This window comes from Macrobrachium rosenbergii, chromosome 7 (genome assembly GCF_040412425.1).
Source record: "Macrobrachium rosenbergii isolate ZJJX-2024 chromosome 7, ASM4041242v1, whole genome shotgun sequence".
NCBI lineage: Eukaryota > Metazoa > Arthropoda > Malacostraca > Decapoda > Palaemonidae > Macrobrachium > Macrobrachium rosenbergii.
The window spans coordinates 35755375-35771730 of NC_089747.1; the positions used below are offsets into that span (position 1 = coordinate 35755375).

Consider the following 16356-nt stretch of genomic DNA (forward strand, 5'->3'; position numbering starts at 1 on the left):
AATCGACTTTGTTGACTGGGTCGATGACGATAATTCAGTAGGTATTGTCAGGGATTTTTGTAGTTTTTCAGAAGCAGATTTACAGGCTAGAAGGCAAATTTTTAGGGATCAGTTAGCCAATGCCGATTATAAAGAATATGCTGGGTGTGTAAAAGACGTTCTGGCCGAATTTGCGGACATAGTCTCACTAAATGGGGATAAGTTAGGATTAACAAATGTGTTAGAACACAGGGTTCAGTTGGAGGACAAAACTAAGCCTATATTTGTTCCTTCATATGGGATCCCTTTTAAGATTAGAGAGCAGGTAGAACAAGAGGTTAATAAGTGGAAGGAAGAAGGCATTGCTAGGCCCAGTTTGTCGCCTTTTAATTTCCCGTTGTAAGCAGTCCCTAAGAAGGATGGTTCATTATGAGTTTGTGTAGACTTTCTTTAGGAAGTTGAATGAGAAAGCCATTCCTGATCGCTACCCTGTGGCGTGTTTGCCAGATTTATTTATTGAGATTGGGGGAAAAATATTTATTCCTCAACTGATCTGATGCAAGGGTATTTGCAAGTACCGCTTAGCGAGGAGAGTCGAGAGTACACGGCCTTCTCTTTGCTGAAGGGGCATTATGAGTTTACACGAATGCTGTTTGATTTAACAGGCAGTCTGATGACATTTACTAGGCTGCTGAATAAAGTTTTGCATCGCTTGTTAGGGGAAAAAATTTTCCTGTACATGGACGATATCTTAGTTGCCACTGATTCAGTAGAGGAACATTTAGAAGTTCTTAGGGAAGTCTTTAAGAGGCTTAGATTAGCGGGTTTGAAGATAAAGTTAGCTAAGTGTAATTTTCTCAGGAGGCAGATAGTACATTTAGGTCATGTCATTTCTAAAGAGGGTGTTAGAGTGAATAATGATAAAGTTAGGGCAATTGTAGACTTTGCCACCCCCAAGAATAAGAAGCAGATTCAGTCACTTTTAGGCATGGCTGGATTTTTTCATAGATCTGTGAATGGTTTTTCTGTTCTGGCATCTCCCTTGACAGATGTTCTGAGGGATGATGTGTACTTAGTATGGGGAGATGGACAGCGAGTAGCTTTTCAGAAAATTAAAGATGCCTAAGTAAATCCCACAGTGTTGAAGTTTCCTGATTTGGAACGTCCTTTCACGTTGGTAACAGGCGCTACTTATGATGGTATAAGGGCATGCCTTATGCAGAAGTTCAATGGAAGACTCAGTCTGATTGCATTTTACAGTAATGAATGAGGTAGTAATGAATGGTTATGGTCGGTGGTAGACAAAGAGGCCTTTGCCTTAGTGTCTAGCCTTATACACTTCAAAATGTTGTTATTGGGCAATCAAGTAGAGGTTCTTACGGATCATAAGCCATTGTTGGATCTTTTTAATAAGCCGGATCTTTCCCCAAAAAGAGCCCGGTGGTATTTGACAATCAGGGATTTTGACACTAAGCTTAAGTATTTAGAGGGTAGACAGAATGTCGTAGCAGACGCCCTTAGTAGAAGTTTTGCTGATGAAGAGGGTACTCATGTATGTTACGTATCGGGAGATAGCATAGACTGGGATATTAGTTTAGTAGAAGCTAAGCAAGATGAAGATGAAACTGTGGGAGACGCAAAAGTGTTTCTTAGAGAGGAATTAGTTAGAAGGGGTTATAAGCTGCCTTTTGCAGGGCTTGAATTAGAGAGTAATTTGTTAGTTAGGAAGATTAAATACAGACTGAGGAATAGTGAGGATAAGGGTGATACGACACAAATAGTTGTTCCTAAGAGTTTAGTACCTACGGTGCTAGATATTGTTCACAGTAGGTCTGGCAGTCTGCATTTGGGGATTGAGAAAATGTATCAGAATATACAGGGACAATTCTTTTGGAAGATTATGCTTAGTTCAGTAGAAGACTTTGTGAAAAGTTGTTCAGTTTGTAATGCGTGTAAGCCATCCAGGGTCGTCTCTTGTAAACTGGGTTCATTTCCTATTCCTAGCAGACCCTGGTTCCGAGTCCACATAGGACATTCTAAGCAATTTCTGTGAATCTAGTTATGGCCGTAGGCACCTGTTGGTGGTTTTGATGAATTAACTAGGTTCGTAGAAATTTTTCCGTTGAAGCATAAAACGTCGGAAGAGGTGGCAGTCACATTCTTTAATGGGTATATTTGCCGTTACAGGGTTCCGGAGGTCCTAATTGCAGATAACAGTAGAGAGTTTGTGAACAGAACACTAGTGTCTTGCGGGTATAATGGGCATTCGGAAGGTCACTATTATTCCCTATAGACCAGAAGCTAATGGCCTGTGTGAACGAGCAGATAGGGTCATTGAAGCTCTTCGGATGACCGTGGGGGAAAATGATTCAAATTGGGATCGATATATTCCACAGGTGCAACATAATATTAATACTAAGTTAAGCGATACCATTGGAATGTCTCCCAATGAGGCGCTGTTTGGTTACCCAGCGCGGGGTGCATTCGATTTGTTGCCTATTCCATCGGGTTGATGATACAGTTAAATCACTGGTTTCCACCACGAAAGAGAGATATGCCCGTCTTGCCAAGAATCTTGAAATGAAAATGCGAGACATGGTAGATAGGAGCAATGCAAAGCCCGATAGAGTTAAAGTGGCTGATGAAGATCGGGTTTATGTGAAGATAAATGTTAGGAATCAGTTGAACTATAAGCTGGGTCCTAAATTTGAAGGTCCTTTCCGCGTTGTAGAAGCAAAGAAGGGGAATAGATTTGTTGTTCTAGATGAAAACATGGGTGTGTCTCGGTTGACACATATATCTATGATTAAAAAGACAGGGTAATGGGAATTGTATGGGTTAATCCCTGGGTTGTACTGTGGTTATGATAATTGTTTTTTCTTTATCTCTCTCTTTGTTTTTTTAAATGTGTTGTAAATGAGCTTAACTTGTAGTGTTTTTTTAACTGGGGTGGACGTGAGTCCATAGAGTTATACAAATCTTTATTTATCCAAGTTCATTTTTTGCTCGTATGTGTTGCAATACTTAGTTAAAATTTAGTGCAAAATACCATAGAGTTTCATAGATATAGTTAAAATTTAGTGCAAAATACCATAGAGTTTCATAGATATACGAATTTTTTTGTTTGTTTTTTTTATGGATCGCATCTGTGGTTAGGAACTTCATTGTTCGCATTTGGCTTTAGTAATTTGTTGCTTTGGGTAATGGTTCGCATTCACATGATTTTGTAAGTCGTGACATGGACTAAGTTCGTAGTGAGGTAATGCCCATGTGTTATTATGTAAGAATATTATGATGTGTAGTAGTCGTCTGACGCAATATTTTTGAGTATAGAGTTTCAGAATAAAGCTTTATTACTTAGGATTTTTTGGGGGAGGGGTACTTTGTATATCGGATGGAATTTGTCTGATCTTGTTGCAGGTTTGGGTAAATCAGTTAAGGTTTAGAATTGCCTTTAATGAATTCGGTATATTGGTAGGTTTCTCGGGTAATTTTTACTGGGAAGAATTTGAATGGATAGTATCTTAGAGTTAGTGTACCTGATAGAGGGTTGATTGTGGAAATTCTGGTTAGCAACTTGGAATTGCTTCACAGTTTTATCATATGACCTTTGCCCTAGTAGTTTTAATAGTTCAGTAATAATATGGCATAGTGAGTAGACTAGTTACCCTTTTGGGCTGACTGTCGATATGACTGACTTACCTTATACACCACTTCCTCGCAGCAGAGCTGTATGGAATGTCTTCTATGAGCCTCAACTCATACAAGTTAGATATGGGAGCCGTCTACGGTATGCCTGCAGGTTTCTACGCCTGTGCTTTCATGAAAGGGTCCATGATTTTGGAGAGATGTCGGGCAGGACGTCTACAAATCGCCGTCGTTGCCGGGAGACATCTGTTTGGCGCAAAGGATTCGTGAGCGCCGCATTCAACATGGGCTTGTGCAGTTGCAACCCATTCAGCATAGTTGGATCACCAGGAATTCAAGATGCGAGGAGAAGCATGGGCTTGTATAGTTGCAAGCCATCCAGAAGATTTAGTCCATCAAAAATGCAAGATCTCAAGTGTTGCATTCTGTTATGAACTGGTATTGGAATAACATCTGTGTATACGAAACAATTTTCGTATCTAGTGCATATGTTTTGCTATGATTTTGGAGTTGGCCCTTACTGAACTTTTGATTGGACAGTCATCGTATCTGGGCGAGGGCGTCCAGAAAGTAGGTGGTCCAAGCACCTATTAAGTCTTGGTTCTCGTTGGACAACAGAGAAGAACTATGTGAAGACCTGTCAGTGGTGCTTCACTGCAGGTTCATTTGTGCTGACATTGGAATTTGCTCAGTCGGATGCAGAGAACTGTTTGATCAGGGTCCAAGCACATGGAAACAGCATGCACCGGAAGTGCCCAGGTTCCGGTGGGGTATGTGCGTGTGTGTGTGTGCGATCTCCCAGGAGATACTTATATGAGGAACAGTGACTCTCACAGGGAGACCGCCTCGACCTCGAGTGGTGGATACAGGAATTCGAACATCGTCCTGAGGGGACGAATATTCAGAAGTAGTGTATTTACTCTTACATACAATATGACTGTTTATTTTGGTCTTTTATAAGAGCCTCGATGGCTCAGTCGGTAGAGCAGCAGCCTAGGACTTCGTAGAGGTCCGTGGCACGGGTTCAAATCCGCAGCCGACTGGTCAGAGAAGGCGGACACTTTGCTATCCATGTAGACACCCCGGGATTATGTATGTAATCAACAGATAGGTTTGCTGAAAGCAAATGGGTGTTACAGACTAATACACACATAAACAAAGCCACTCCAACATCTTCTAAAAAACATAACAGACACCTCACACGTCTCGAACTGTCGACCTAACCGCCCAGTTCTCCTCGCTGCTGGGAGAAAGGGAGCTGGGGATTGGTACGATACACGTACACATCGTTACTGGGGTCTAAGTGAAGTCAGGCAGGGCAGCCGATCGAGGCTATGGCCTACCCCAACGCCAAATCAAAGTCCTTCAAAGGAAGGCATCGTGCTTACCCCATATAAAAATGGGAAAAAGCACGTTAAAACGAAGAAGAATTTTGGTCTTTTATAAATATGACCTTATTACTTTGTTTGATGATCAGGGTGTTATTCACTAGCATTGCTTGATATAGAATCATTATTCTACTTGCTTGTGGAACAGTATTTCCTCTAGTTATGTTTTCCATTGATAGAGGGTGTGAGTCACTCTATTTCATGACCGTAGCTTTTGCTGCGTCACTTTCGTTAATTTTGTCAATAAAGTCTAGTTTTGTATATCAGTGTCTCATTTCAGTAGGCCTTTGTGTAAAGATAGGTTTCATGAGAGAAGTTTGACAAAGGAGAAGGGGTCTGCTGACCCAAGGAAGAGCCACGGCTACCCCAGACATCTTAAGGAAGTAAGATGATTGATTCTGTTCTTAAAACAGACACACCAATAAAAGATGGCCCTTCCTGACCCAAGAGGCCATTAACACACACACACACACACACACATATATATATATATATATATATATATATATATATATATATATATATATATATATATATATATATATATATATGCATACATATATATAATTATATATATATAATATGTATATGTGTGTGTGTGTATATATGAATATATACGTATAAATTTACTTGTATGGCTTTCCTGTTTGAAGAGGCGGCTCCAGAAGTTAAGTCGATTCTCTGACAGGTTGTGCGTTTTGAGAGCGTTCTAGCAATTTTGGAAATTTCGGTTGGTGATAGAAATCTGCAGTGTAATTAGCGTAGAAAATAAGTCAAGCCCTTTCAATAACTCTTTAATGTTTACATTTACTGCTTGTATTAAATAAAAGAAAATATTGTATAAAAGTAGCCCCAACGCACTAAGCAGACTAGTGAAATAAAATTCTATCCTTGTTTCATATTATTCTCCAGAACAAGTATTTCTATTATTTTTATTGATACTATAAGGAATAAAGTTTCTAACAAGATGAATATATTTACCAAAGACTACAGCTACATACTAAAAATACAAAAAATATTCTCAGTATATGAAAAGCTAACAAAGTTGTTTTCCAAAAGAAAATGTGAGCTGTAGTGCACAGACCTTTAGTAAGCTCTAAACTGCTTTCTGAAACTATTTCTCTTTCTGCCTCACGTGGTGCTTTGTGGGCATTACAAAAATGTGTCTGCACAGTATCTTCAGCCTAAGCAACACCCATATTTTGGCCTTTTACTGTATCTCCATTCCACCTCATTTCTTCCATCGTACAGGCCAGCCTCTTTACTTCTTCGTAACTGTGGCTTTTTTTTACCATTTTCTCCAGCAGATCTTTGCACTTCATCTCATATATTTTCTGGATCTTTTTATCTGCTGTCTTACCACTCCTCCCTTTTCACGGACTTGAGCGCTGAATGGCTGCAAGGCCATAGTACTTGGCTTTAAAGCCTATATATAGTCGTTACTCATTCATTCAGTATAATGTTGACCACTTCAGGCATAAGTGAGAAACAAAATTAATTTCTGTTTTATTGTATGCTGGTATGACCTGGAGAGAGAAAAAATGTAGACACTGTAAGGAATTTCTGATGCACCAAAGCCCTGTAACTCGCCAGAGAGAATAATCATCTTCAGTTACAGATCTTTTGTGTCAAAACACTGAGCGAGAGTCCGCTCGAGAATGGATGTCTATAAGCTGGTTCATTTTAAGACTTGCTGAACTTTAGCAAATGAAAGTGACTGAAAAGTAAATGCAGAGCGGAGTTTATATGGAAACGTGACAGGAAAAACTAAGACAATATTAAAATTCCATAGAGCTTTGTGAGGCACTACTGCAATAACTTATATTCCCGTTTGTACTAAGTATTTGACTGGATCTCCCTTTTGTAACTGGAGAAAATGGCAAGTAGCGTTGGCATCAGTTCACATCTTTACCAGAATCAAACAAATGAGAGTAGAACGTCTGTTCAAATGCTACAGAGACTTTCCATAGGAAGTCAGAGACTTGTGTTCACGAAAATCACAAATAAGAATAATTGTGCTTTCTCAGCTGGTAGGTACTTTCGCTTCTAAAATACCAGCGGGTTGTGAGCCACAAGCGTTTTTCAAATGTAGCTGCTCATTTTATGCCCAGTCCTGAGTTATACACGAAAATGGTTGCTTTAAAGAAAGATTAAACGTATGTAAACGTACATTCAAGACACCATTCACACAAATTGGAAATCATCACTGGTTTCCCTGTAGAAGGTTTGCTGACTCCAAAATCACGTACAATAGAAACTTCATTAAATTAAAAGTGATCTTTAATTTCTTTGAATTAACTCTAGTTCGTGGCCATGCCACCCAGTTTAGTAAATTAGACCTTCATTGATCGTATGCTGGAGGCGCGTAACCATCAAAAATCTTTGATTATTGACCAATTAATTGCCCAGATTTACTTGAAAGTGTCGATTGCACGTCATACAGACAATGTTTTTTCTGATTTCTCCATTTGGTTCTCTTCCCTTTACTGAGCAGTGATGTAACAAACTATGACGAGCAGTAGTTGACAGATTTTTTCGAAAACAGTTCAGACTGATCTTAGATGCCTCAGTCTTATCTTCTCCTTCAAATCATCTAAGATCCCTTTCGTTTTTCAAGGTATTCCAAATATCTTATTACTCCACAAACTGAGTCATTGTTTTCATAATATACTCGAAGGAAAACAGACGATTCAATATTTTTCTGTACAGTCCATGATCCCTGTGGATCTTTCTCAGCTGCATGTTGGTATAAGGAGAGAAGTTTTTGGAAGACTCTATCTTCCGTCCAATGAGAACTGTTTTTGGTATACTCCCTCAGGAAGAGAGAATTGACAGCTTCTGGATGAAGAAAATCAACTCCCACAGATAATGTGTGCCAGGGTTTGATAAAGTGCTTTGCACTGAAAGGAGGAGCCCATGGCCATGGATTCAGAAGCTTTGAAATAAGATGACAGGCTCTTCTGACCTTTCTTTGGCTTTCATTTAGCTTTTGAAATATACACTTTTCAAAATGGTGTGGATGAAAGATCCACTCACCTTCAGAGTTAAAAAGGCAAATCTGTGCATTACCATTATTACTTTTAACATATTCCTCATAACCTTCCTTAATTCTGCTTTCCTTTGGAAAAGAAATCGCTATGATGGGCAGCACGTGCACAGCAATTTTTATGAAATTTTCATCCTTTTTCAAGAGCAGACAAAAAGATACTTCAGAGAGACCAGTGGTCAGAAACGGGGAGCATAAAGAGATTTTATCTGGTGAACTCTTATAGCTTAGAAGAGCAGCTTCCATAGCCTTAGAAAATTCCTGAATAAAATTTGTTCCTTTGAAAAGTTCTGGTTTTGAATGATAGCGAAGTATGAATGTGGTATGGTTGCTGTTTTCCGCTTCTTCATAGGTTACAGGTGCTGTGTGATCCATGTAATGAAATGCCTCTAATTCTAAAGTGAAATGTACATCTGAGATATTAAATATTTCAGTATCCTCTTGAAGTGACAGAATTCCACCAAAGTCAGAATTTTTGAAGACATTGCAGATCTCACTAACTTCTTCTCTGACTGTTGTCAAGATATAAATCGTATCCTCACTGGAAAAAGTATTTTTTTCCACACACTCAAACAAAGCCTGTGGCTTGGTTATGTTCAGTGCTTCTCCTTTCCTTCTCAGTATCTCATAGGCCTTCTCAGAATTCGCTTTTTCATTCATGACAGTAAGTGCATCTTCATGTGATATTAAGGGGAGTGTGAGACTCTCGCACACTGTAGAGTAATTAGCCATAAGTTCTGATGCAGTGAGGCCTACTTGACATTTAGCATCTACATTAATATCGTTCTTCTTCATGTGTTCTTCAACGTACAAAAATGCTTCTTTGTGTCCCCCAAGGGCGGCAAGGTGAGCCGCTGTATACCCACCTATTGTTACCAGATCGAGCTTCGCCTCGTGGAAAAGTAGGAACTCAATCATATTGATTTGTCCATTCATGGCTGCAACATGGAGGAGAGTGCTCTTGGAAAAGTCAATTTCCTTGTTTATATCAAAAGTTTTGCACTCCGTCATAAGGACGTAAAGTATGGCATCAAGCCCTTCTTTGGCTACAGCGTATAGTAACGTGTCTGGTGGTTCTCCAATTTCTGTATGTTGTGAGTAATTTGTATCACAAAATCTCTGAAGGCCATTTATGCACTGATCAATAGTCATCCCTAGTTTCCCTTGTAGGAGAGGATTTAATGGATTCTTACAAGCACTTCTAAGGATTCTGATTTGTCCATTCAAAATACTTTTTCTAAGATCTTTATTAAGTGATTTGAGAGCCGACAAAGTAAATGTCAGTGGGGACATTCTCAGATCTCTGCACAAAGAAAGTTGTGTGTTCACTTGCTTATTTTGCACTGCTTTATAGAAAGCATTGCTTTCTCCATTTAATGAATGCAGATGTACATCTTCCTGCGATAACACCTGGCAAAATAGGTAGCAACCTTTTTCCGCTGCCTGCAGTAACAGTTCTTGAGCCACTTTGTTTGTATTTTCTTTCCATGTATTAGGGCTGAATTTCCACTTAGCTTTCCAACCAGCAGTAATGACAAGATTCCTAAAAGCTTTCATTTCATGTTCAAGGTTTATTCTTGATCCTTCCTCCCGAAGTCTGTCACTGTATACCTGTGAATATGCAAGAGAACTTTAATTAGAAACAACATACAGTTATAAAGAAATTGTATCCCACTTCATTAGTTTGCAATGAATATGGTTCTTTCGAGAATCTGTAACTGATGTGAAAAAACTGCTTAACTTGAGAATTTAGCTCAGAGCTCTCACATGCAGATAGAAAATGTGTCCGGGATGATAAACTTTGCATGGTTTCATTTTCCTTTGTAGTAAAGTGAACTTCGTCCTAACATCACCCAAAATTTGGAAGCGGAAGTCTACTGGTGTCTTAAATCAGAAGTCCATTTACATGACACGCAAGTTTCGGCAGAATATAAATAAGACTTTAAAATAAATCAGATGTGAAGGATGTAAGCTGAGTAGCACCACAAACAGAGTAATCATTATTGTGGACTGAGCTAAACATTGGGAAACTAATGAGAGAAGTAGGAGGGCAGTAGAGTGATACTGCAGTGAATACTGTACCCAGGGCCAAGTTTTTTCTGCAGCTGATTGTCCAGCATACAAGTGATATCAGTCTTCACAATCGCCAGCGCAAAAAAGGACTCTTTTTGATCAAGTTGTGGACACTAACATTGGTCGCAAAGAAGACTGAAACAGGATGGAGAAAAGTATACACATGCAGTTCCATGTAGTACCTTCTTCACGTGTTAAGAGCCAGTTTTCTTGTTACAATAAGCCTGTCTCTTCACCAGCTATCGACTTTTAATGTAGAGTCTGTACAGGATTTAAAGTATCCACAAATGAACCCTAAGCTTTTCTGCTTTTGGTAATCGGTTATGTCAGCCCTGTCACACTCTTGACTCTGTTCTTTTTCCACTCCATGAAATTTTTTCTTCTAGCATTTCACGCGGCTTTGCTCTCTGGACATCAGTTTTAATATGTTTATATGATTAGTAGTGATAGAGTAAATATTCAAAAGCTTATAAATTGTTAAAAATCTGAGATTCTCTGAAGTAACAAGGAAATTTTAACAAAAAGGCGGGGTGGGGGGGCGTTATGCATCAAATTATGATTGAAGAAGATTTTTAACTCGATATGCATCACCGATTGAAAAACAAGGTCTGAAACCGATGAAATTTGGAGGATTGGGGCTTACATAATTTTTCGACTTCGCTTTGGCATGTTATTACATGGGGTCATTTTTACTGGCATTTTAAATAAATCCCCAGTAGCGGATTATAACATTAAATCCTTCAAAATAACTTCTTTTACTCTGACAGTCTTCAGGCTCTCTCTCTCTCTCTCTCTCTCTCTCTCTCTCTCTCTCTCTCTCTCTCTCTCTCTCTCTCTCTCTCTCTCTCAGACTTTACCCATTACATTGAACTTGCATGTGAAAGTTTTTAGCTTAATCACTAAAGTTCTGAAATTTCCACAGCGTTACCAGCGCAGTATTTTGGGACTTGAGGTAAAACTTCATTCCTGAGAAACCACAGACAGGAGACCACAAAGACAGGAAATCACAAAGACAGGACCCCAGGAATTTATCAAATGGTTTGGTGAGAAGAATCGGAAGTACGGGTACTAAAGTACAGTAATGAGAAGGTCAAATATGGAGAGATATTTTTAGGATAAGCCAGAATCATGAAGAAACACCGTATGTATAATCAAGATGACAAGTTTCCCCGCAAGTCACTGTAGGTAGAGTGAAGTCAGATAATAACAAGTAAAAAATGCGCCGAGGTTTCTTCGGCGCAGTTGAGTTTTCTGTACAGCCGCTACAGCGTATAATCAAGGCCACCGAATATAGATCTATCTTTCGGTGGTCTCGCTATAATGCTATACGAGCCGCGGCCCAAGAAACTTTAAACACTGTCCGGTGGTGGCCTATCCTACATCGTTGCCAGAAGCGTGATTATGGCTAACTTTAACCTTAAATAAAATAAAAACTACTCAGGCTAGAGGGCTGCAATTTGGTATGTTTGATGATTGGAGGGTGAATGATCAACATACCAATTTGCAGCCCTCTAGCCTCAGTAGCTTTTAAGATCCGAGGGCAGACAGAAAAAAGTGTGGACAGAATAAAGTGCTGACGGACAGACAATGCCGACACAAGTTTTCTTTTACAGAAAACTAAACTATGTGAGGGTGAGACAGCATCAGAAACTCCAGTCAGGAAGTAAAGCAGTTGAGATAGGAAAAAAAATCACCTAAGATTGGTAAACATAAAAAAAACAAACAGAGATTATTAGTAAAAGTTACTGGAAGACTTTCAGACTCATGATTATCATTGATGGGAAATTCAATATTCAATCACCTAACTGCTGTTATGCTCATATTACATTAGGCATGGACTTTCCTTGTGGATAGGATCAGGAAAAAATTATTTGACGGTTGAACTTTGAAGAAGAGGATAATGCACAGAAGAATAGAGGCTGTTAAGTTCTGTAGAAGGAAGATCGAATTATAGATACTAAACACTGGTGATTTGATCATTAGGACAGGCTGAAAGCCGTCGATTTAATCAATACTCCTATTGGGTATCGACCATCTCATCGATGGCAATCAGCTTGCTTCCCCTAATACCAGATTGAAGGCTACAGATTAATAAAATTGTCACTATATAATAGATTTGGGAGGGGAAACTTGATAAAAATTTGTCAAATGTCCTGGTCTGTGGTTGCCGGACAATATGTCGATGGACACAATGTCGACGGACATAATGTCAACGGGCAAAATGTTGACGGACAAAATGTCGACGGTCATAATGTCGACGGGCAAAATGTCGACGGACATAATGTCGACGGACATAATGTCGACGGGCAAAATGTCGACGGACATAATGTCGACGGACATAATGTCGATGGGCAAAATGTTGACGGACATAATGTCGACGGACATAATGTCGACGGGCAAAATGTTGACAGACATAATGTCGACAGGCAAAATGTTGACGGACATAATGTCGACAGACATAATGTCGACGGACATAATGTCGACGGACATAATGTAGACGGGCAAAATGTCGACGGGCAAAATGTCAACGGACATAATGTTGACGGACATAATGTCGACGGACATAATGTTGACGGACATAATGTCGACGGGCAAAATGTCGACGGACATAATGTCAATGGACATAATGTCGATGGGCAAAATGTTGATGGACATAATGTCGACGGGCAAAATGTTGACAGACATAATGTCAACGGGCAAAATGTTGACGGACATAATGTCGACGGGCAAAATGTTGACGGACATAATGTCGACGGGCAAAATGTTGACGGACATAATGTCGACGGGCAAAATGTTGACGGACATAATGTCGACGGGCAAAATGTTGACGGACATAATGTCGATGGGCAAAATGTCGACAGACATAATGTCGACGGACATAATGTCGATGGGCAAAATGTTGACGGACATAATGTCGACGGACATAATGTCGATGGGCAAAATGTTGACAGACATAATGTCGACGGGCAAAATGTCGACGGACATAATGTCGACGGGCAAAATGTTGACAGACATAATGTCGACGAGCAAAATGTTGACGGACATAATGTCGACAGACATAATGTCGACGGACATAATGTCGACGGACATAATGTCGACGGGCAAAATGTCGACGGGCAAAATGTTGACGGACATAATGTTGACGGACATAATGTCGACGGACATAATGTCGACGGACATAATGTCGACGGACATAATGTCGACGGGCAAAATGTCGACGGACATAATGTCGACGGACATAATGTCGACGGGCAAAATGTTGACAGACATAATGTCGACGGGCAAAATGTTGACGGACATAATGTCGACGGACATAATGTCGACGGACATAACGTCGACGGGCAAAATGTTGACAGACATAATGTCGACGGGCAAAATGTCGACGGACATAATGTCGACGGGCAAAATGTTGACAGACATAATGTCGAAGGGCAAAATGTTGACGGACATAATGTCGACAGACATAATGTCGACGGACATAATGTCGACGGGGATAATGTCAACGGGCAAAATGTCGACGGATATAATGTCGACAGGCAAAATGTCGATGGACATAATGTTGACAGACATAATGTCGACAGACAGATTGTCGACGGGCAAAATGTTGATGGACATAATGTCGATGGACATAATGTTGACGGACATAATATCGACGGACGCATTGTTGACGGGCAAAATGTTGATGGACATAATGTCGACGGACATAATGTTGACGGACATAATGTTGACGGACATAATGCCGACGCACAAAATGTCGACGGGCCAAATGTTGGCGGACGTAATGTCGACAGGCAAAATGTTGACGGACATTAAGTCGACAGGCAAAATGCAGACATCCGTTCGAACAGGACAAAACGTCGACGACAGTAAATAAATAAAAAAAAACAATTTAATTAACTTTTTACAAACTCCCTTTCATTTTCTCAGTTTTTTCCCCTCTCTGTCTCCTTTTCTATCTAGTCTGTTAATCTATCTATCTGTAATAAAGCACGTTAAATTGGTAGTTGTTTCGTTAAGGAAGTCGTTAACAAAGATCGATTGTTTAACGTTTCAGCATATTTTTCCAGCACCATTCGGCAAGATCAGAAGTGTCTTGAAGTTGTTTTTATACACCAGCCCAATGCTATAATGGAGATAACAAAATTTTTTTTTTTTTATAAATTTTGTGCTTACTGATACAATTATATCAATTATGACTTTTGTTTACCAAACCTACCATCATCTCTTGTTCTTTATAAAGTTTTCATTTATTCCATCGACATTTTGTCCCCATTGGACATATTATGATGTTATTTTGCCCATCTACATTATGACCGTCGACATTATGACCGTAGACATTATACCGGTCGGCATTTTGTCTGCACACCTGGTCTGTCAGGTGTATTGTGGTAAATAGAGGTGTAAGAGATGTGGTACAAATTTGCTGGACTATTCAGCAAATACAAACACAGATAAGAGGATTATATAAATAAATATTAAAGTGCCAGTCTTAAACCTCAACAGCTAGTGTATAAAGATCCTAAACTTCCATAGAAATAGTATTCTATTAATTCTGGTAGCAAGTGCTGTGGTAAGCCTATCACCTTAAGTTTTAGAATAACTAATTATAGATTACAACTATGCAGATTGAAGGCAGATCTGCAGGATTCAGTGTTCACTGTAAAAAAAAATCTAGTTTGAACCCTTGTCATGTTCCCTCAGTACCTACATTTTTCATTAAAAGGGCATAAGGATAAGAAATACGTTTGAATAAGAAGAGAGAAAAGCAAAAATCACCTTTCTTACGACAGCTGGGATAATGGCTGGAGATCCGGCGGTGGTATGGGCTGCTTCGAGAGGCGTCACATTACCTATAGATTGGTTAGCAAGAGGAGCCCCTGCTCCTATCAGTAGGATGACTGTGTTCCTTCGATTATATCGAATGGCTTCCACCAGAGGATCAGCACGTGCATAGACAGGCAGAAGAGGCACGCCGCTATTTAAAAATTTTATTATTTTTGATGTCTCCCCTTGTCTTACAGCATCTACCAACTCTTCAAAATGGTCTGTAGTTGCTTCACGGTCTGTTTCTCCCAGTTCCTCACATTTCTGTAGAGTTTATTGAATTTCTTGTTAGTAATCTTGTTAGTACTTTCAGTTCTGAATCATATGCTCAATAATTCAATTTCAATTTGTTTGACCCTGTTGAATGCCATGAACTTTTTTGTACATGATTAACGCTCAAATTAAATGTTTTTTGATGTAAAACATTGCCTTACAAGAGTCTATCAGTTTAGTATTACTAAACCCAGATAGCGTTATATAGTAAAAAAAAAGTATTGTGATTAATGTGGTTATATTGTCAACCTACTTAATTATAATCATTTGGAAGTTCACATTTTGAGTTAGACACAGCCAGCTTGGCAATGTATGATTAGGAAGCCGATCAAAAGTCCAGATTAGAAAAGGATTTCTGATAGGTTAAAAGAAGTAAGATGAGAGTAAAAATACAAATACCTAGCAGGAAGGACCTTAGAGTTTATTGAAATAAGAAAAAAATTAACCATGCAAAGATAAGAGTAAGCCAAGTCTTGCAGAAATTTTCTCTTGCAATGCTTTCTAGGGGACTTTGTGAAACTCCACCGGACCAGAATTATGCTTGATTTAGGGGGTGCAACTTGTGATGACATTCTTTAGCAACAGAGTTCTGATGAATTCCCCATTTCCAAAATATTCTTGAAATTCAGTTACTAACTTTAATAATTTTTGTTTCCATAAGGGGTCAATGAGGAAGTTTGCTAGTGAGGTGAAAAGGGAGTGTGGTGAAAAGGGAGACTTCTTTTCTGTGACAGCAGTCACAAAACGCCTCCCATGTTGCCTGGTAAACTGAAGTTGATGGCACGTTTGGTGTGGAGACGTCTCTAGCAACCTTACTTGAAAACTCCCTCTGGAATGTAAACTAAATATCCTCACAGTGTGATGGTAGAAGGCCTGTAAATTCTAATGGAGCATGTTGGCAAGAAGTTGATAAGGGTGACTCAGGCACAGTGGGAATTCCCTTGGGAGGTCTATATAGGGGTAAGGAGGTCTGAATATTAATGTGGGAAAATGGCGTGGGCTGCCAGACCACCCTTTCCATACTTGTAGACTTTAAATGGAAATAAAATTTCCATTTAAACTACATACGGGATGTTCCAAATATGGAAGTTCCTTTTGCAAACCATGGGAAAGAGGATCCACAAT

At 39.4% G+C, this 16356-nt stretch overlaps 1 protein-coding gene across 3 annotated transcripts in view; it reads right to left on the reverse strand.

Moving 5' to 3' along the window:
- Positions 1-6509: 6509 nt before the first annotated feature.
- The window catches only part of LOC136840300 (uncharacterized), a 104218-nt gene continuing 94371 nt past the window's right edge, over positions 6510-16356 (reverse strand). For all 3 annotated transcript variants that reach the window (XM_067106993.1, XM_067106994.1, XM_067106996.1), the window contains 2 exons: positions 14911-15222; positions 6510-9672 (listed from right to left, as the gene is read on the reverse strand). In XM_067106993.1, the coding sequence (XP_066963094.1) occupies positions 7609-9672; positions 14911-15222 (2376 nt within the window). In that variant the 3' untranslated portion in view covers positions 6510-7608. The remainder of the gene's footprint in view (positions 9673-14910; positions 15223-16356) is intronic.